The sequence below is a fragment of the Mytilus trossulus genome, chromosome 1 (genome assembly GCF_036588685.1).
Source record: "Mytilus trossulus isolate FHL-02 chromosome 1, PNRI_Mtr1.1.1.hap1, whole genome shotgun sequence".
NCBI lineage: Eukaryota > Metazoa > Mollusca > Bivalvia > Mytilida > Mytilidae > Mytilus > Mytilus trossulus.
Genome location: NC_086373.1, coordinates 84,828,160 through 84,851,272, shown reverse-complemented (window position 1 = coordinate 84,851,272; position 23,113 = coordinate 84,828,160). Strand labels below are relative to the sequence as shown.

The following is a 23,113-nucleotide window of genomic DNA, read 5'->3' as shown; positions in this document are numbered from 1 at the left end:
GATTTTTGACCATTTTTACCAATTATATAAAAAAGAAGATCTGTTTGCTTTACCTATTGTTTTTATAAACAATCTTGACTGGCTATACAGCTTGTCTTACTCAAACATTGTTGTCTTAATAACGGAACTCTGTTTGATTGTAATTCAAATGAGAGGATAAGCTAGGTAATTCACCACTTCATTTTGATTCCTAGTTCAAAAGAAGAAGGGGATACGAATCATTCAAATAAAGAAATAAAATAGGAGGTGAAAATTCATCATGGGAGTCAGATTTTGTGAAAGTTTTACAAGTTTATGTCAAGTGGTTAAAAGTGAGACAGAAGGATGAACAATATTTAATGAACAGACTGACAGACTCATCCTCTTTTTATGCTGCCCAATTTAGGAAACAGCAGGTATAATAAAGAAAATAGTTCCTTGGATAAGGATTACACAGTGTGATCTCAATATCTGAATACCAGGTGGCAATTTATGAACATGTGCTGTTATGTTTCTGTCTCATTGATGTCCAATTCATATATGAATGCAATGTTTCCTTGTCATTAATTATAATCTTCATCTTAAATATACTATTAAGTGATGATGAATCAATCATTAAATGAATGTATACCAAATGTATAACAAAATACTCACCACTAGATAGCCTTGTAGTCCTCTTCTTTTGACAAGCACTATCACTTAATGTTGGTGACAAATACTTTCTAACTGATGCTCCCTGAAATTGAAATAATTAACTTCAGCTCTAAATATCATACAAAAATATTTGAAAACTATTAATATAAATTGATGTTAGAAGACAAAATGTCAAAGTGGAAATATGCAATTATTTTGTTAACCTTGAAAACACGAATACCTTGTAATTTTATGGAAAATAACTCTGAGGACTTAAAGTGAAATAAGGATATGGAAAATTTTCTATAAAGTAGGTGTTAATAAAAGTAAAATTTAAGAAAACAGAACATAGTTGTTTATTAAATAAAAGGGTAACATCTACATTCCATTAGACCACTAAGTCCTATTCTTACACCTCTGATAATGACAAAGAGTACAAACCTGTAGCAATGGTGATGATGGTTGTACTAGTATATTGGGGGGATGCATCTCAACAGTTCCCTTCTTTCTTCTCCTCACATCAGGACCGTCTATTTTGTTTTCCTCAATGTTTTCAGTAGAATTAGATGGCAGTTCACTTACAGTAAATAGTAAATCATTTGTTGCTCTTAAATTTGATATGATATTTGAATGCTCCTTCTGCAAAATTTAAATAATAAGAAATCAAAATTAAAGTTTCTTCAACTTATAAACGTATGAACAATATGCTTATCATAATTTTAAAAGATGATTAGTTATTGAAATATTAGTTAGTTTGCCCCTCAGAAAGTGAGAATAAGTTATTTAGCAACAGCATATTTCTAAATTTCATAATTGACCCTGTAATAAGAGATCCATTTGAGTTTACCTTATCTTTGCTAAATGTGTTCAATCATTTAGTTTTTCAAAATTGTGTATTACATCTAATCTTTAGTGAAAAGTTATATTTCATTAAAAATAAGTTAAAACTTTAAACTAATCATAGACAGCAGGCCATTTCATCTGGTTCAGAACCAGTCTATAATTAGCAATGGGAAGCAACTTATGTTAAAGTGTGTTTTAGCAGACGCAAATCTGTAAGTGGCAAATATACTATTGTATCATGAAACTAATCTGAAATCCAACTCAAACACAGTTAACTTAAATATGATATTGATATTTTATCATCTTATTTAATAAGACAAAACTCATTAACTATACTTACAGCTCTAATTCTCTTCAGACATTTATCTAACCAGTTTCTGATTGTCTGTTTGGCTACTTCTTCCTCTATGGTATACTCTAGCTCCTGTCGACTCAGTAGTTCTTCTAACTGTAAACTCTTACATATATCTACAGATCTATAGGATAGCATACTACAAAGAATGCAAATTAATTGAAAGTTTAATATCATTAACTAGTACTATATTATGAAGGAACTTCTATTCCGTGACCTGCCTTTACAAGACAATTAAAAGTAATGTACACTGAATATGTAATGGCATAATGATATCCTTGTCAGCTTTAAATTATTAAATTACTTTTTTAATCATACCATATCATGTTTTAAAAAATTGACCATTTTGATATTACTGACTTTTGACTCATTCAACAAAACACAAAGCAACTACAATATTTAAATCTAGAATCCTCATTTATATAAGTCTTACTTGAGTACATCATGGAAAGTAACATCTAAATTGTTATGTAGTCTCTCCAGCTCAAAACACATGTGTTTAAACAGTAGTCTGTCTTTATCTAAATCTACTTCTAATCTTCCCTTCAACAGTCGTACTAGGAATTTTACTCTCCTGGTTGGTATAACTCCCTGTAAAATAAATATAAAATTTTAATAACATTTGTTGTTAAGCCAATTACTAACATCATAATTATTTCTCCATAACTAACTTGGGAATTTTAATGTAAATGAAAGCCTTGAACAACCATAACATTCCCTCCAGTGTAATCTATCAGTGATATTGAGAGAAGTCTGCTTGTCATGATTTGTAAGGAATTTTACTTCAGTCATTAACACTGACACTTGCAGACAATGAAATAGTCACAGTTTGAGTCTAGGTTTTGCTCATTGTTGAAGACATATAGTGACCTACAGTTGTTAATTTCTAAGTCATCTTGTCACTAGTGAAGAGTTGTCTCAATGCTAATCTTCTTATATTTATATATAGATAATACTATTAAAGATTTTTAGCTGAAATTTGAAATCAGTTTAGAAAACTTTCTATCTAGTAACAGTTTGAGTATAGTATTTTTTAATTATATTACCTTCCTGTTGACATCCACTAAGTTCCAAGTATTCTGGAAATGTCTGATGTCATTGTAACTGAGCAAGGCATCCTCTTCATTAGAGTAAAATAAGGAGAAATTCTCCATAATGATAGCTGAAAAATATCAAAATATAAATGTATGTTCCAATGAAGAAAGGACTTAAAGATCTGGCAAGAAATAATGGTAATAAATATATAGTTATTTAAGAATAAATGTGTATTATTCCATATTGGTATTATTTTAGTAGGTTTCTCTAAATGAATTGGATTTTGAATAAAAAAGCATATTCACCTGAGAAAGTGTTATTCACCGTGCTAAATGTCACACGCTTTTGCATGAAACGTTATGGTAAAATGTTTCATGTAAAATTTGTTTTGGTATATATTTGTCATTAAATACATTTTCTTCTCTAAGGAATATTGAATAAAACAATTACTGTCTTTTGTTTGGGATTAATTGACTTTAGAAAAACTGATTTTCACGTCGGCCTCAGTGAAGATAATTTTTTCAAAAGTCAATAAAACTGCATATTTCCCTCATCAAAAGACAGTAATTGTATAATATTAGGAAATCTGATATTCCAATTAAAATTTTGATCAACAGCAGCAATCTGTTGACAATTACTGATAAGATTAATTAAGTAAAAATTATCAGAAAAATACAAATACAAAATATTATTAAGAACAAAATACATGAAAACAAAATTTGTTGGAAAATGAATCTTGAATAAGAACCAATTTTGTTACAATTTTTTTCTTGATGTCAGTAGTTATCTTTAACTTTGAGATTTAAAGAGTAGATAGGATTTATACTGTGAGTGAGAAACGTTCTTCCCTTGTTTCCTTTTATGTTTGAAAGGAATAACACTTAGTTTTCATATATACAACTCACCCACTAACAGATTGAGAACAATATATGTAATGATAACATAGAATGAACAGAAGTAAATAAGTGAGGCTGACTTGTTTCCACAATCTGATTCCCAATAGTTCATAGCCATTGTACAAAATGGAGGTTGTACCTACAAATTAAAATACCTTCATGTGATTTATAGATTTAACATTTGTTTCAAAAGTTTTATCTTAAATTCAAAATTTTTGATAAAGCATTCTACAGGAACTAACAATTTTGTATTCATGATAAACTAGTTAAATCCAAGCTTATTTGTGCTTGCATCAAATGAGGTGATCTACATGTTACTTACTGATGATGTCTTTCATTGTACCATATGTTTTTTCAGAGGAGTATGGTAATAGATGTTGGTACTTCCTGTTATCTTTTTCATTTATTGTCAGAATTGCCTAGAGAGTTTTGTTTCAGAAATCTAAGCCAGTTACTGTACATTCAGAAATTATTGCATTTATTATTGCGATTTTGTCATTTTAAACTTAAATGCGATTTTAATTTTTACGATTTTGAGAAAAGTCATGCTTAATTCAGTTAAAATATAACAAAATGCGAGTTTTAATTATTGCGTATACAACTCTGTCGCATTATTCGCAATAATAAAAACCTCGCAATAATTTCTGAATTTACAGTAATCAGTTATCCTGGATGATACCAGATAATTCAAAGCCAGCATGAGGATAAAACATAAAATAACGATAGATTTCTATTAAAACTGATCAGATAATGAGAACTTACAGTACAGTCATGCATGATTTTGTTCCAGTCTTCACCAGTCACTATACGGAACAACAGAGCTATAGCACGAGAGGCTGTCTGAAAATTGGCATGTCTGAAAAAAATATTAAACAGACTACAATTCTTTAAATAAAAAGAAATCAGTGTTCCTTGGATCAATGTACAAATAAAATAATTGTATTACACTAAATGGAAGGCAATATGAACATGTGATACCAAAAATTAGTTGATTTTTGGTTGGCCTATCCTGCAATGTGTTACAAAACTGCAACATTGGTTATTCATATGGACCTCAAAGATGAATTTCTAAGCTGGAAATACTTAACATTTTATATAACATCTTAAACAATACATACCTATCTAAGTTGTAGCCATATTTCACAGTTCCAAAAAGAATAACTCCAGTGTAGGCATAAAACAGCATGAGTAAAAACATACCCATGATAATAAAGAAACTTTTAAATACTGACATGAGAACAGTCTGCATCAACATCTTCAAAGTAGCCTGCAATTATACAATTTTCTAATTACTGTCTATATTACAAAAGATTATAGTTATCGAAAGCTGTTTTTACATCCTGTGACAAATTAAATGCATATCTATGACAAGAATATATAAATGTGATGCAATATGAATAACATGTTATTAGCCAGATTTTCAACATGCTTATTGAACAGTCCTTAGGAAAACATGTCCAAACCTATGGGATAACCCTCATATATCGGTATACTTGTCAGGTCTGAAATATTATAAAATTGTTGAACAGCAGATTTGAGGTGTACAGATTTTTGTTCAAGATATCCTGTTTGTAATTTTGTAATTGAATATTTGTTTACATAAGAAAAATCAATATATACAAAACTGAAAAGTAAGCCTACTTACATGTTTGCCAGTGATTGTGAAGAATCTAAGAACTATGACAGTGAAACCAAACTGATTGATTTTTTCATCATTCTGTAAATTTAAAAAAGAGCAAATTTTATTAGGACCAACTAATATTGTACAAATGTAATTTTAGTTGGTTACAAACAAAGCACACAATTATATGTATGACATGTTATAATCGCAAAGAACAGATACACACCAGTCTAAATATACAATATTACGTCAATGTCATAAAAATATAAATATTATTTGTATTTAACACAAAACTGGGGAAAGCTCTGTAAATCCTCGCCCTTCCCCAGTTTCTTGGCCTCATACAAAAAAAGTTTTAATTTTTCTGACATTGACTTTATATTGTTTTTATATTGAAACTTTAATTAATTAATTGATAGATTTTTAAATCATAACACAAATACCAAACTTACATTCATCCCTTAATGAACACCTGATTGTGGGAAAATTGTTCCATGATAAAATTGAAATTGCACAAAATATAGCTGTATTACTATATTTAGGAAATAAACACAATTAGTTGCATTATAATTGACAATACATTTTACTTACTGTTCTTATAAAATGTAAAATCATCCAAATAACACCCAGAAAAGTGACAAACATGTCAAATCTATTTCTACGACTCGTCCAATAACCTCTAGGTGTAAGTGCTATAATCTTCATAATAACCTATAAAACATATTGAGGAACAATGATAATCAAACATACAATGAAATATTTGCCACTGGACATGCCAATAAACCACATAACAGGTGCGATAGTGAATGCCAAATTTAAAGCAATATTTAAGAGCTTTGATTCATCTAGAAACTTAGATTGAAATCAAGAAATAACCAAGAAACAACAAACTACAACTATAATATCTATATTTTCAGTATATTTTTTGTAGGTATGACCATAACTTTTAATCAATAAAATGGTAGGAAGACCTTAAACTTGAATTATTGACTTCAAAATCATTTGGCTTTATCCTCTCACTCCACTGTTTTTCATCTGTTTAAGTTTCATTCTATCAATGGAAACTCAACTTACCATCTGCAAACCTATTGTATCTAACATATAAACTACATATACAGACAGAAGGAATACAAAGAAACTATTCAATTGATGCATACCCATAATATTTTTTTATGCATTTTTCCTGATTTAAAATTCTTACCTCGCAAAAGAACATGAGTGTAAACAGTGATGCTAAACTAGCCAATATTAATGTTGTATCGGATTTTTCACCACATCTCCACTGAAAAATATTGAACAAAGTCTATTAGAAATAACTGTACAGTGGCCTATTGCTCACTTATTATAGCCCTGTTCAATGTTTTAGTGCATGCAAAAGGCATTTTTTTTATATATGATATATTTTGGCAACCAAAAGTAGGAAATCATAGACACTTAAAATATGCTACACAGTATGGCATAGTTTGATTAGGTTTTGGTGCCATATATCTATAAAATATTAATCAAAGCTGCTGAAGAAGAAAAAGTTGATATGGACTGACAGATACAGATAAACTAGTTTCCCCTCTCCTTAGGAAAACTTTTGTTTTGTTTGAAGATCTAACAAAAGTTTTGTATGAAGATCTAACACAAGAGTGCACACACTGAAATGTCTCGCCTTCTTTACTAATCATTGATATAATGTTGATTGTCCTAAGTATAAAGCTTTATTACAACGTCACATAAACTTAACATTAACCAAGATAGCTAAACAAAGATCAATGAACCATGAAAATGAGGTCAAGGTCAGATGAACCATGCCAGGCAGACATGTACAGCTAAAAATGCTTTCACACATTAAATATAGTTGACCTATTACTTAAAGTTAAAGAGTTAAAGAAAAATAGACCAAAACACAAAAACTTAACACTGTGCAATGAACCGTAAAACTAAGGTCATTGTCAAATAAAATGTGCAGGACTGACATATAGATCATAAAATATTTCCATACACCCAATATAGTTGACCTTTGGCATATAATATTAGATGAAAAGACCAAAACTCAAAAACTTACCTATAACCACTGAACCATGAAAATGAGGTCAAGGTCAAATTACATCTGCCCGCTAGACGTTATACACCTTACAATCATTCCATACAACAAATATAGTAGACCTATTGCATAAAGAATAAGAAAAGACCAAAACACAAAAAAATAACTTTGACCACTGAACCATGAAAATGAGGTCAAGGTCCAATGACATTTGCCCGCTAGACATGTACACCTTACAAGCATTCCATACAACAAATATAGTAGACCTATTGCATAAAGTATAAGAGAAACAGACCAAAACACAAAAAACTTAACTATAACCACTGAACTATGAAAATGAGGTCAAGGTCAGATGACACCTGCCAGTTGGACATGTACACCTTACAGTCCTTCCATACACCGAATATACTAGCCCTATTGCTTATAGTATCTGAGATATGGACTTGACCACCAAAACTTAACCTTGTTCACTGATCCATGAAATGAGGTCGAGGTCAAGTGAAAACTGTCTGACGGGCATGAGGACCTTGCAAGGTACACACATACCATACATAATAATCCTATTACTTATAATAAGAGAGAATTCAACCTTAAAAATATTCTGAACTTTTTTTTCAAGTGGTCACTGAACCATGAAAATGAGGTCAAGGACATTGGACATGTGACTGACGGAAACTTCGTAACATGAGTCATCTATATACAAAGTATGAAGCATCCAGGTCTTCCAGTTTCTAAAATATAAAGCTTATAAGAAGTAAGCTAATGCCGTTGCCGCCATAGCCGGATCACTATCCCTATGCTTTCTGCAACAAAAGTTACAGGCTCGACAAAAATTATATCTTTGCCTTTATCTATAGACCTTGCCTAACCTACAGGACTACCTATAGGAAACTTATGCTCCAACTTAAGGTTTATGAATTAATATTTTACAGTAATCAAAATTCCTGATCTTTTGGTATGAAAGATGAATCATTTAATTCTTTTTTTATTTTTATTGTATTGAAATAGCCAATGTCCTATGAAAACAAACCGAGATTATAGAAATATTTGTTCCACTTAATTCATAATTAATGAATATCAGTACTTCTTTTTTGCAATGTTCATATACTTTGTGGAAATGGTTATATTTTTAAAATAAATTGCAAACTTTATTCATAATAACAATTCTAACGTAAATTATAACTTACAGGAAAAGCTAAAGTTCCACAGTTTAAGAGGATACATGCGACAGTTCCTCTCTTGAACATCAGGTGCTGTGTAATATCGTACATTTTTGCTCTGAAGCCATTTCCATCTACAAGACATAAATTAATATTTATTTTACAATCACTTAGACAAGTTAGACTTAATTACACTGTAGACATCCTTCACATTTGTGGTTTTTCACAAACATTCTGATGTCCAAATGCTACTGTTATAAGTCACAAAAAGAGCAGATTCGTTCATGATATCATTTACTTTCATTGACCCCAGATCAACCAGTGTAACACATTCATTAAAAGAACTCAATATAGTCCATACATGCACCTTTAAGACACCAATTTATTATCAAAAGTGGAGAATACTCAGGTTACTTTATATTTTTGTATTTTTTAGGCAATGCTTCTATCATACTGTAAATTCAGAAGTTATTGAGCTGTTTTTGTTATTGCGAAAAATGCAACAGGGTTATAATCGCAATAGATTATACTCGCATTTTGAAATTCTTTATATGAATTAGATACCTTTTTTCTCCATATTGCAAAGATAACAATCACATTTTAGTCTAAAATGACAAAATCTCAATAATAAATGCATGCAATAATTTCTGAATTTTATTTGATTAAGTTACAGGGGAAAAACTAAACTTCTTTTCACATCTCCAACTTAAGAATACAATTTGTATGACATGAAATATGTAACAAAACAAACCTGGTCTTGGAGGTATATGTAATGGCTGGGCTAATTTTATTCTTCCTTTTAAATCTAGCCATCTTCTCTGGTCTACAGTCAGTAAAGCTGTTCCCTGAAAAGGACAGAGTTTTACATCTAATTCTTGACTAGATATTACCTTACAGATATCTGTTAAATAATAAAATATCCTGATTCAAATCCTGGTAAAGCAATTCACCAAATTGTTTTATGTGTATATATTTATAGAATGTTGTTATATATTTATGTCAATCAATATGCGACACTTTAATAAACTTTACTTACTTACATATAATGAAGGTAACTCTGCTGGTCCTGTATTTATTATAAAAATATTGTTTTACTCATGTGTCTGTGTCTGTCCAAAACTTGCACATTTATATCATTTCTATTGTTGAAATGAGTTGAATACCACTTACTTTGTTTTCACTATAGTTAGCAATCACCACACCAACAAATAATGTAAGTCCTATCATGTAACCAATGAATACAAACAAATGCACATATATAGCATGTACCTGAAAAATATAAAACATTTAGAATAAGAATCATCTTTTCTGTACCAACTTATAAATGGAAAAAAATAGTTCAAATTGTTCCTAAGTGCATTCTGAAACCTTTCATGTACTTGATACATTTTGAATAATTTTGATTGTATGATGGAGTCTTACTATGTCAAATATAGCAAAACATCATATTTTTTTCTATAGGTTCAAAAATCTAAAAATTTCAAAAGTTTTTTTTCCTGTTCAAGGAAAGTTTAAATTAACAAGTCTATTTCAATATATAGTTTTCATTTTTGATAAAAATAATTTACTTTCCAAATTTGCCATTATTATCCTTGAATATAACTTACAGCATCAACTCTTTCAATGATAACATCTCTGACCTCTAGCCATCCTTCCAAGGACAAAACTTCAAATAATGCTAACATAGCATTCCCAATGTTGTCAAAGTCAAAATTATGTGGATTTGTCCTGTAATTATTTTCAAATAAACTATATTGTTTTTAACACAAATCCCTTTTTAAATTATGTGATAATTATAGATTATCGTTGATCATCTCAACGAGATTGATTTTCTCGCTTGAGCTGGTACAGTGAAAGTGAGAAAAGCAATCGAGTTGAGATGACCAATGATAATCTATTTATCGCTATTTTACCTATGACGACGTTGTCAATTTCATCATGTTCATGTCAATTTCGTTAGCAACGCCACGTGGCCTCCTTAGTTTCTAGTGATAATTATTCCATCTCAAGCGAGTAGCATGATATGAAAATTATCACAAAAAAAGATCAAACGAAAAATGCACAAAATAGCGATAATAATGATTAGTTTTACAATTGAATTATATCTTTTTCCAGATGAATCACAAATTTTTAAAGATGTGTGCTGATTCATGCTGAATATTTTCTATCTTGTGCATTATTCTTTATTTATTTATTTATCTGTGCAGGCATTTTTTTTGGTTATTTTGACATGTATGTAAATTCCTGTTTATGTTTATTCCAAAGTTTTACATATACAGGATAAATATGTCAATATCAAATCTGAGACATACAAAACATTTTTATGGAATAGATACATAAATGTGAGGAAGGCAAAACACATCAAAATCATTTGGATCATAACAAGAATGTGTCCCAAGTACATGGATGCCCCATCTGCACTATCATTTTCTATGTTCAGTGGACCGTGAAAATGGGATAAAATCTCTAATTTGGTATTAAAATTAGAAAGATCATATCATAGGGAACATGTTTACTAAGTTTCAAGTTAATCAAACTTCAACTTCATCAAAAACTACATCAACCAAAAACTTTAACCAAAACTTTAACCTGAAATGGGACGACCGACAAACAGAAGGAAGACAAACAGACAAATAGACGGACAGACGCACAGACCAGAAAACATAATGCCCATAAATGGGGCATAAAAACAGTCTGAACAGAAACAAAAATATTTGAGGACATTTTCACATCTAAAATACTAACCATACTCTTGGCACATAAAAAGCTGGTTGCATATGATTTGGTCCATCAGGAACTTTCATTCTCGTGACAAATACTTTCTGTAGAAATATGCCATGACAGTCTTCCTACAAAATTAACGAGACACATAAAAGTTTGATAAAAATTTTTGTTTAGATTTATCTTATAATGAAATATTAACATAAAATTTATCAATCCCTATGAAGACAAATTTGAAAATTCATGGATTATTAAGCCTCATGTTTTTGTGTGGTCATGGAAGCAATATCTGTTGACCACCTGAGCAAACTAATTATAGCGAACCAAATGAAAGTTTTCCACAGAGTCGTCTGCTCTTTACCAAGGTATTTTAACTTTTGCAAGTTTACCTGTCCCATTGAATCAATACAATAGCTATTGTTCTCTGTGTACAGTTTATTCACTTGGACATTTAAATTTCTTCTAGGAGAAATCTATCACTCATTGATTAATTTGCCCTGGGAACAGTATATCTAACGGGAAATGAATCTCATACGCATTTCAGTATAAAGTTATTTCACTCCCGTACGTCACGAGACTTCGCGAGATTAATGGAGACTGGAAGCGTCGGACTGAAAGCTATCGTGACTGCTAATGAATCATCCACATAATTCCACACGTTCAACAACTTTAATGAGTTGGTAAGTTTAAGCATAAAGAAGATATATTTTTTCACATGAAGTAACTAATATGAGAGTGATTTATTCTATGTAAAGTGTTTTATTACGTTGGCCAAATTCACGATCATTGAAAAATGCTACTGGCGCCATTTTTTGTGTATTATCCGATTACATTGCCCCCCGTTTTGTGATGAAAAAAATGCGATCATGACAAATTTGAAGCGACAGTTTACAGGTTTAGTACACTAGCTTCACGTTTTATGTAGTTTGGATGTTATTTTATTGGTATTAAAGGGGCACTAGCTACGATATATATAAAAAAATAAAGTATGATTTTTTTTAGATCAATCATTAATCAAATTGGAATAATGAAATAATAATTTGCTTTTAGCAATCAATTTCCTTTAATTTTGTTGAAATAAGCGATTAAACATAATTTTTGACTGATTCGCTTGCAAGTGAAAACGTCATCATCATTCTAACCGGTATTCATGTGAACTTCAAGTTAACCCCTAGCTAGAGATTGACAACGCATGCATTGTACGTGTACTAGTTATTTAAATAAAAAGAATGTCAACAATGAAAGTGAAACTACGGTAAATCATTTGATTACTAATTCGATGCACATAAAATCATTCTTATATGGTTAAAAACAATTAGAAACATCTATTTTTAATCTATAAAATAAAATCAAACAGACCTATAAAAATACAATTGCACGTGTTGTTTTAATCTATTCGTATCTTTATTTTTGTTTACATCGCTTATATGGTCATCTGAGGTCAAATCGATAGTTAATTAGATGGCGTCTGGACTAAAATACACACGAAACGAACCTATATATTATCTACCCCATGCTCTGTAAACTGTTTATTTTAGACTTTTGATAGTTTGGATAAATGTTTTACATTGTTATAAACCAAATATGAGAATTTGAGTCAAATCGGTTACAATGAATTTGACAGCTAGTGCCCCTTTAATAAAGAAATCAGTCATCATTCACGGTCTCATTCCGAAATGCCATTGGCGCCATTTTTATTACCCCCCTCTTGCATTGTCCACCGTATTGTGATTAAATGAATGCAATTATTACAAAAAAAATGTTGCAGATTACAAGTTTGATACACTGGCATCCCGTGTAACTTAGTTTTAATGACATTTTATTGATATTAAAAGAAATATCGAGTCATCAATTTTGCCATGTTTGGTCCTTATCTGGCCAGTCTGTGTACCCAGGAACATATATATTATTATATTATACTATTCCAAGGTGTACCTTATTCAATCTCCATCACAATAAAACTACTTTTAAAGCACAAAAAAAACAAATTATATTTGATATTTGACATGCAGTTGTGATGATCCCTCATAGAATGATGTCATTATTTTACAATGATTACACTTTAACTTTTTTATATTTATAGTATTACAACCTTTATTTCTTCCAGTTTTTTTCATAGTTTTAGATCATCATGCTTCATTTTTTACAAAATTTAGTTTAAGAAAGACACAACCCAACTGAAGAACTGCTCATATCCTTGTAATTCATGTAATCCTCAGGCCCGTAGCCAGGAATTTCCAAGGGGGGGGGGGGTTGTTGGACTTGCAAACTCGACTTTAACAGTCACAATTAGAACAGAACATTGACTTTAACAGTGCTTATTTGTTTTTAAGGGGGGGTGTTCGAACCCCTGGCTACGGGTATGATCATGGTTATGAAGTCTCTAGACAAGTATGCATATATTTGTATATTGAGATTTGGAGCTAAACTTGGAATGAAAAAACAATGATGGAAATCTTTGATTATCATTATGATTGATAACAACTTGAACATTACATGCACTCCTGTATCAGGTTGTATTCATTTTAACGTTAAAACAGTTTGTATCTTGCATGACTATATGAAGTTTATTTTTTTTAATCCCAGACCTGGATGTATAAACAAAACTGAATTCAGAAAAAAATGGTAATGATCAGACTGGTCTGTTCCCTACTTATCATGCAGCAACATGATGTACAGTGGTTGTCTTTTGTTTATGTAGTTAATACATGTTTCTCGAAAGATAATTCTGTTTCTTATCCAGTTTGAATGGTTATAAACTAGTACTGTTTGGGGCCATATAAAGCTCGATGTTCTATGTGAGCCAAGGCTTGGTGTAAAAGTTTGTACCTTGACCTATAATGCTTTTCCTTTATAAATTGTTAATTAGATGGAGAGTTGTCTCATTAACACTCATGCCACATCTTCCTATATCTACATTATCTGGTAAACTAATTAATAAGTCTCCCTTATAATATAAACATTCATATATTGCAATCATGGAAACATTTAAGTCTATCTTACAGTAGTAAATTTGGGGCCCTTTATAGCTTGTTCGGTGTGAGCCGAGGCTCTGTGTTGAAGGCCATACATTGACCTAAAATGGTTTACTTTTTTTTAAATTGTTATTTGGATGTAGAGTTGTCTCATTGGCGCTAACACCACATCTTCCTATATCTATCTTAATTCATAAAAAAAAAAGCAATTGGTTGTCCAAGTTTATTCATCATGTTCATATTCATATCAACTCAGACTACATGTATATACAATGTACATGTATACAGTATTTCTCAATGATAGTAACAGACAATAAAATAAACATCAAGTATAACCTTAAAAACTGGTATATGTGGTACATTTCATCCATCTTCAATATGTACATGTATTATACATGCCCTTTAAGTGGAGCACAAATAGAAATAAAATAGTTCTACTTTATGTTATATAACTGCTTTTACTTTATAAAAATGAATGATGAACAGTCACAAATTTTATACAATTTAGAGCTGAGCTGAACAGTAAAAACCATATGATCCAACATGTACAATATTACTGGTTGGTATATTGAACAGGCGAAAAGAAATTATTTAAAGTTAACAAACTTTACATAATGTACATGTGCTGTATATTGTATTGTAATTTTTCTGTAGAATTTTGAAAAATAATAAATTTTGAAAAATTTACATGTCTCAAAATAGATTCTTCCTACTTACATGACTTTAAAAAACCTATATTTAATTCTTAAGAATTTATCGACTTCATACTTGAAAAATGAGCATAAAAAAACCTGTGCATTATTTATCATCTGTGCTTACAAAAAAACAACAACACACCAATGCATGAACATACACGTACATTAAAAATATAAACAGCTACATACATGTATATGTTATATATATAAAAAGTCTGTACATATCCAAGAGAAGCACTGACATTTAATGGTATTAAAAAAAAACCAAACAACACAAAGACAAATCTAACAGCATGTTGTCATACATGTAAATCATAAATGTATGAAGAAAATAAAGCACTAAAAGAACCAAAAACTATAACAGATTAAGATACACATAATTAATATGATCTTTTCAAAAGTCACAAATGTTTAATTTCACTAATTACTGTTTGCGGTTATCAGATTTGTCTTTTAAAACCTTTCTTAGTGGCTTCTCATGTTGTGATGTGCTGTTGGGAATTTGAAGTTGCACTGCACGTGCTAAGGAGTGTCCACGGATTGTTAAAAATAATGAAACACATGATTCCATGATATATGAAGAAAATTCATTGTTATCACACAAAATTTCCCAGTAATAATTTACCATATGTGCGGAAACTATAACTTCTTTCAGGTTTGTAATCATAAGTGTTTGGGAATTCACATTGCCAAGGTCAATACTTTGCCGGAGAACAATTTCACAATGCCGGATGAAATAATAAAAGTTGTCACTTGGAATTTTGAGTCCTCCTCTGTTTAATTTCTCGGTACACTCCGCAAACTTTTTAACATGCTCTTGTAACATTGTTGATTGTTTTACCACAAAATTAGTCATAGCTTTACGAATTTTCTGGTTTTTCAAGTTTTTGTGTTGGTATGTTTTCTTCTGAGGTTTGGAAATGATATACCCTGAAATGTAGTAAAGCACTGATTGGTCAGAATTTGTCATTGTGGTATCTAGCTTGGTTGCATTCTTTTGGTACAGCTGTGCACGGTTTTTCACTAGAGACTTCAGTAGGGCATCTTGTAGCACAGATAAAAACAGTTTAGCGGAAAGTTCACCTTCGAATTCAATGTTCTCAAATTCAGATGTAACAATGGCAGATAACTTTGATTGAAATTCATTATCAACTGTTATTTTATAAAAAGATGAGAAAAGTTTCTCAGATGTGTTTAAATCTGTATTGCAATCCGACTCTACTTTTTCAAACAAGTTTGCGAAAACAGGTGCTAGTTCTTCTGACAATTGTGTGTTTGTCTGTTGACTTGCTGCGTAATATAAAGTAATTGCCAGAATACCTTTCCCATGCTTAGAATGGCTACTGTTCCTGAAAGGACTGTTCATTATGTTTTCTAATGCTTCTTGATATGATGTTTCATAAATCTTAGTAAATTCTTCTGGGGTCATACTAAAAGATGTTTTATTGTTGTATTTTTCTGTAAGCCCATCTTTTCTGTGCTCTGAAACTATAAGACAAGAAAAAATTATAGCCTATTTTCAACATTGTATAAATTTAATAAAGATGAATAAATCATTATTCCAATTTCACATGTGATACTTGTACATGTACATGTTCTGCAATTTTTCATTCCATGAAAAACAGATATATCAAACTTGAAAGTTATATTTCTTTGTTTCCATAAAAAATAATTTTAAATAATTTTAGTGTCATCCCTAACACAATAGAGGGGCATCATATGCATGCTATCCAATTGATGGGTCAATTATGGGTTAATCTCTCTGATCATATTTATTTTCGTATTTGAATTTAAAGTTTAATAATATATACGACATGTATGATAATTGATTTTTTATAAGATACAAACAATTTGTTGTTAAGTTGCTGTCTCAATAGTGCGTCGTTGTCATTAGATAAAATGGCAAACATGATTTCAAAAACACATATTTTATTTTCTTAACCATTTGATATTGAAATATGTAGGCTAGGAACAGTAAACAATATAATATATACCTATATTTTGACAAACATTTAAGTAACCATTGAAGTAGAGCAGAGTAAAAATTTGTTTTTTTCAGACAGTATGGTTATTCTTTTTATATAAATATAGGGAGATGTGGTGTGAGTGCTAATGAGACAACTCTCCCTCTAAATAACAATTTAAAAAAGTAAACCATTATAGGTCAATGTACGGCCTTCAACATGGAGCCTTGGCTCTCAACGATCAACAAGATATAAAGGGCCCCAAAATTACCATTCAAATGGGCAAATCAACAGACTAATCTATATAAAAAAAATAGACACGAGAAACAAGTATAAATTAAATAAACAATATGCCTGTTTACAGGACGTATTATTGTATACCATTGTCAGACACTAACGCAAAAATACTTTAACCAATTCGCATTAAACTAAGTCAAGTGAATTGTACATATATCTGTTGGTGTGAACTGCTTTTCTTTTTAATCAATTTTATATATTTTTCATACATATTTATTACTTATGGAGTTAATTATGTACTATTTGCAGATAATGCCTCGAACATCAAAGAGACGTTGTATTGGCTACAGGGATAAGTGTAGAGCAAGGAAGCGGGTTAGAAAACCCAAAGTTTTGGATGCCCATACCATTGAACAGCAACATATACTTATTGATTCAGATGCCAATACCATCGAAGAACAGCTCCTACTTATTGATGGTAAGTTGTATTAAATGACCAGAAATTTGGATGAAAGGGTTAACCCCCTGACTATGGATCAAAGCATTCAACTGTTTTTACATTGCTTCCTGCAGTATATTCATGGCCTTCCTGTTTATGGTCCATTCATTCAATTCATTCATAATCAACCAAATATCAAAAAGAAGGTATGGTATGATTGCCAAGAGACAACTCTCCACAAGAGACCAAATTTCAACAATGAGCACAACCCATTCTGCATAGTCACCTATAAAAGGCTATAAAACAATTCAAAGGAGAAAACTAATTAATCGCTATTAATTAATGAAGGCAAAAACAAAATTCTTAGAACAGGTGTGTTATACAGGTAAAAACCATATTTTTCTTAAAACTCGTGTATTACTTATCTAGTGAATTTAAAAGGCCTTGTGATTTAAAAGATTTACAGGATATTGAAATTTTGAGTGGATGTTATTTAAATCTTTTTGAATGGTGTGCCCCAAGCATGACAAATAACTTTGAAGTTTACCTCTAAGCAGAAGATCAATTTTATTAATTTCTTTAATTATTTTCCCTTTTTCAGTCCCTTGACAAAAAGCTGGTGTTTATTTAAGTCTCAGCATAAAGTAACAATCCATTTTTATTTTTTTTCTTAAAAATAGAAAACACTTATTTGAAAATAAAATAAGTTAATTGTTTCTAGAAATCTTATATGAATGTATGAGCATGATGAGGCAACATTGTAATTAAAATTTATTCAATGAGGCCACTTATCAGTTATGTCAATATGTGTGCTCAATTTGAGTGTATTTATTGAATGTTTCGATCCTTTTGCTTTCAAGCGCTACATAAATAGAAACAAATCATTTTCAGGAATGAAAATAATTTCTGATTTTTTTTTATAGGAAAACATTTTTTTGACCTGGGGGCTTTTTTACCGAGTGGAGGGGAGGGGAAACAAACATATTAATAATTTTGGCCTGAATTTCTGTCAGTTTACCTTTACTGGCTGTAAAATGTATCTTTAGCCTTTTTTCATTTTTATTGCAGATACTGCCTATACAGATAGTAGTTTTTGGCCCATCACTGAATTGACAGAATTAGGTGATACATGTATAAGCAGTGATCAGACACCAGCTTTCCTAATTGAGCAAGATGAGACCAGTTAAAATATAGAACATTATGTAGTGTTAGATAAAGTCTACCAATACGATCCGAATTACAACTTGGAAAAATTTGTAACAACCAAGAGGGAAGAACAATATTCTGCACTGAAAAGAAGTTGTCAGAAGCTTGTGGAAAACACTTTATATGCACAGGTTGAATTTATGCGCTCTTCTGAAATTATAAGATATGTATCTGTTTATGATAGTGACAATCCTGGAGTAAAGTTCATTTGTACAATAAAGAAGAATTACTCAGCAGAAGTATTTGTTCATGGCAAGAGATTAAGTGATCAACATGACCTTTGGAACATGTTACCAGGAAAATTTGTTACAATTCAGCAGGTTGAAAGTCTTTTGAATGTGCTGCTTCATTATGATGTATGCATTGGTAATCCAGATGAAGAGCTACAGAATTTGTGTTCCGGAAAATTGGCCTATGTTGAAGCAGAATATGGGGCTTACCGTGGCGACTGTGCCTACCAAAGTACAATCCGAACCGTATCATGTATGTTATTGACTGACAGGTGGAAACCAAGATGTAAGAATTGCATTACCTATCGGAAAACTGTTCAAAAGCAAGCAGCTAGAAGAAAACTTAAAACACCTACACCAAGTAAAAACTGGTTAACATCCAGGAAAGGAAACAGTCGATTAACTGATTCAGAGAAAGTGGAAAAAATTAAACAGTTAAAGTACAATAGTAACTTAGGTAGTCAGGTTGCAGCACTGAAGAAGAAAGTCGAAAAGTCCATTAGATCTGACGGTGTCTCGCTTAGTGAAAATAACAGTAAAGATATGTTTAATTTGATGACATCATGTGAAAGTACCGTCAATGAACAATTTCCAGATGAAAACTGCTTCCAGCGCCTATTTTGGTCACAGCAAGCAAAATTCAACAATTTGGCTGACAAAAGAGGTATGCGGTGGCATCCTATGCTAATTAAATGGTGCATATATTTGAAAAGTAAATCAACATCAACTTATGACATTTTAAGACACTCAGGTTTTATTAAGCTTCCTAGTGAAAGATTGCTTTACGACTACACTCATGTGATTAAGCAAGGTGTAGGATTTAAGCCTGAACTTATTGACATGTTAGCAGACGAAATGGAATCTAAAGGTGCAACAGAAGAATGGCAACAATATGTAGGACTACTACAAGATGAAATAAAAGTAAAGAGTGAGTTAGTATATGACAAACATTCAGGTGAATTGATTGGCTTCATAGATCTCGACAGCATGTCAAATAGTCTAATCCATATGGAGGAATGCATTAAAGAAGAAGGAAAGAAGCTAGCTACGCACATTTTAGTTGTAATGGTACGCGGAATATCAGTTGACCTCAAGTTCCCACTTGCTCATTTCGCCACCAATGGAATAACATCGGACCAACTGTTTGGAATTTTATGGGAATGTGTGGAGTTAGTTGAGATTGATGCTGGACTTAAGGTGTTGTACATTACTGCTGATGGTGCCTCACCCAATAGAAGATTCATAAAACTTCACAAAACAGATGAACAACAGACAACTGTGTACCGTGCTATAAACAGATTTGCTGCAGATGAACGATACATATATTTTGTTTCAGATCCACCCCATCTGATCAAAACAGCAAGGAATTGTTTCTCAAATTCAGACTCACACAAAAATACCAGAAAGATGTGGTGTGGAGGTAAAGATGTGTCATGGATGCATATTGTAGATCTATATAAGGACCACTGTACTGGAGTCTTTAGATTGTGTCCAAAGTTATCAAGGGCCCACATTGACATAACATCCTTTGGTGCAATGAAAGTAAGTCTGGCAGCCCAAGTTTTAAGTACCACTGTGGCCAATGCTCTAGAAATGGTTTATGGGGATAGAACTAGTGCTACAACAGAGTTTATACGCCACATGGACAAATTTTTTGACTGTCTTAATGTCCGAAACTTGAATGAAGGTCACCAGAAGAGAAAAGACAATCTTAAACCATTTACAGACCCAAATGATCCCAGGTTGGACTATCTGACTGATGATTTTTTGAAGTATTTTGAGGATTGGAAGCAAAGTGTTGAAGCAAGACCTGGAGAATTTAGTAAGACACAGAAAAATCAAATGCAGTTAAGCTACCAGACGTTAGAAGGCTTTCGGATAACTGTTCGTTCTGTTGTGGAGTGTACGCGTCTGTTATTACGTAAAGGAATGCCATTTGTGTTGACAGAAAGGTTTAACCAAGACCCAATTGAACAGCATTTTGGGATACATAGGACCAGTGGAGGTTGCAATAACAATCCAACTGTAAACCAGTTTAACCATGCTATGGTCAAAATAAGGACAGTAGGTCAGCATGCAATTGCACCAGTGAGGGGTAATACCAAAAGGAGACTGAACTATCCACATGTCATAGACAATAATCCTCTTCCAAAGCGTCCACGTCACTCATTGTAAAGATAGTACAAATATAGACATATTTTTTGAAAGTGTATCATAAGGATGTTTGATGGTCATGTTTTGATGTTATTGTAAAAAAAAAAATTCAAAATCATCTGAGTTTATACATTAAGTCATAAGATATTGTAACTTTTAAGTGATTAACGTGTTTAAGTGATGAAAAGTCTTATAAAATACCCCTAATCAACCAAATTATTTATATCTTGAAAAGCACAAGCACCTTAATTATTTTTCTATCTGTTGGGGAGTTAATTAATTTAAATAGGTCTACTAGAAAAAGTATATATATATTACCTTTATGGGAAGTTTTGTTATTTTGGCATGAGTGAATGAATAAATCAGGAATACTGGGTTTAGATTTAAACATTTTGCATACATGTTTGTTTATAAGAAAAGATATAAATATAACATGTATAAAATAATCCATATTACAATGTACATGTAGTTTATGCTTCAACAGAAAAGAGTGAAGGTGATTAGATAATACATGTAGTATTGAAATTGTATTTTTATTTATTCCTTATTTTAAAGTTCAATGTTGAGATCAATATATGATATTAAAAAAGGTATGGAGTAAAGTGCAAATGTGCATCTATCAGATCTGGATGTTTAATGTTTACATCACAAATCAAAATTCTGATTCATAAAAATTTGGTACAATAGACTACTATAAAATTTGTAATATATCTCATAAATTCATGAAATTGTTATATATACGAGTATATGGAGTTTTCATATTAACTTTCAATCTATTTCAGCGTTGACCTTTTATCAAAACAATTTTTTTATTAGTAATATGGTGATGATAATGAATGGGATGCTTTTGTTTGAGCCGTTTCAAATAGTGCTTTATGCGCGGGCATTCTCAGACATTTTCATACCAATTTTCATGCTATTTCAGCATTGACCATGTTGACTTTTGTATATATGAAGCTTTTAAAAATAAGAACATTTAATCAACTGTTCTTATAGACACAACAATGTATATATATATATTTATTAATTGCATGTACTGAAATAGTTTTGAAATTTGTTTTTGTGTTTTTTTCACTAAAAAATTAATTATATTTTAATTAGATTTGCTGATTTTTATTTCCTGTTGTATTGTTACTAAGAATTTTATTTTGGCCAAAGTCTTGACCAAATATGAAATATTAATATCTCAGGAAATGATGACAAATTTAATTTCTCTTACAATTGTCAACCTATACATTTAGCCTTTTTGATCTTTTAAGCCTAATATTAAATATCATAGAACTGCTGTGTTTATTTATTTCATTTTACAGTATTCATTATATTCATTAATGAATGTTTAGAAAAATAATTTTATTAAGAGTTTCTCATGCTTAAGTTTTATTTTTTTGTATATAAATCATGTAAATACTTCTGTAATGTATGATATTATTTTATATTGGTATGTTTTATACATTTATATATACACACTGCAGTATTAATAACTGCTTTCTGTATTAAAGAGAGCATAGCAATTTACCAGTTTGTTTGTTATTTACTTCATATCCAATAAAAAGTCTAATTTGTATCATCACAAATGGAAAACGCTTATACATCATTGCAAGAATTATGTAGCAGTCAAAATTATGCATAAAATAAAAACCTGAAACACATTATGATTGCCAATGAGACATATTCACCAGAGATCAAAGAACCAATATTTATGTTTGCAACTTGAAGAAGCAAATTTATCTCATTATGCTGAAATTTATCACATTCACAAAAGCTAGCAATATAAAATGAGATGTGGTATGATTGCACACGAGACAACTCTCCACAAGAAACCAAATGACAAAGAAATTATCAACTATGGGATTGTATGGGCTTCAACAAGGAGCAAAGTGCTTACCGCATAGTCAGCTATAAAAGGTCAAAATTCAAACAAAAACAAATGGTATTTTTTAT

The 23,113-nt window shown here is 31.0% G+C and overlaps 1 protein-coding gene across 2 annotated transcripts in view; it reads right to left on the bottom strand.

The window, feature by feature from the left end:
* Positions 1–23,113, bottom strand: part of LOC134687619 (sodium leak channel NALCN-like) — a 58,822-nt gene that overhangs the window by 1,177 nt on the left and 34,532 nt on the right. For both annotated transcript variants that reach the window (XM_063548056.1, XM_063548066.1), the window contains exons 23-38: positions 11,297–11,400; positions 10,159–10,279; positions 9,722–9,820; positions 9,303–9,396; positions 8,579–8,685; positions 6,561–6,641; positions 5,951–6,070; positions 5,384–5,455; positions 4,857–5,005; positions 4,501–4,594; positions 3,748–3,877; positions 2,854–2,969; positions 2,241–2,398; positions 1,796–1,946; positions 1,054–1,251; positions 634–715 (exon numbers count right to left, since the gene is read on the bottom strand). In XM_063548056.1, the coding sequence (XP_063404126.1) occupies positions 634–715; positions 1,054–1,251; positions 1,796–1,946; positions 2,241–2,398; positions 2,854–2,969; positions 3,748–3,877; positions 4,501–4,594; positions 4,857–5,005; positions 5,384–5,455; positions 5,951–6,070; positions 6,561–6,641; positions 8,579–8,685; positions 9,303–9,396; positions 9,722–9,820; positions 10,159–10,279; positions 11,297–11,400 (1,876 nt within the window). The remainder of the gene's footprint in view (positions 1–633; positions 716–1,053; positions 1,252–1,795; positions 1,947–2,240; positions 2,399–2,853; positions 2,970–3,747; positions 3,878–4,500; positions 4,595–4,856; positions 5,006–5,383; positions 5,456–5,950; positions 6,071–6,560; positions 6,642–8,578; positions 8,686–9,302; positions 9,397–9,721; positions 9,821–10,158; positions 10,280–11,296; positions 11,401–23,113) is intronic.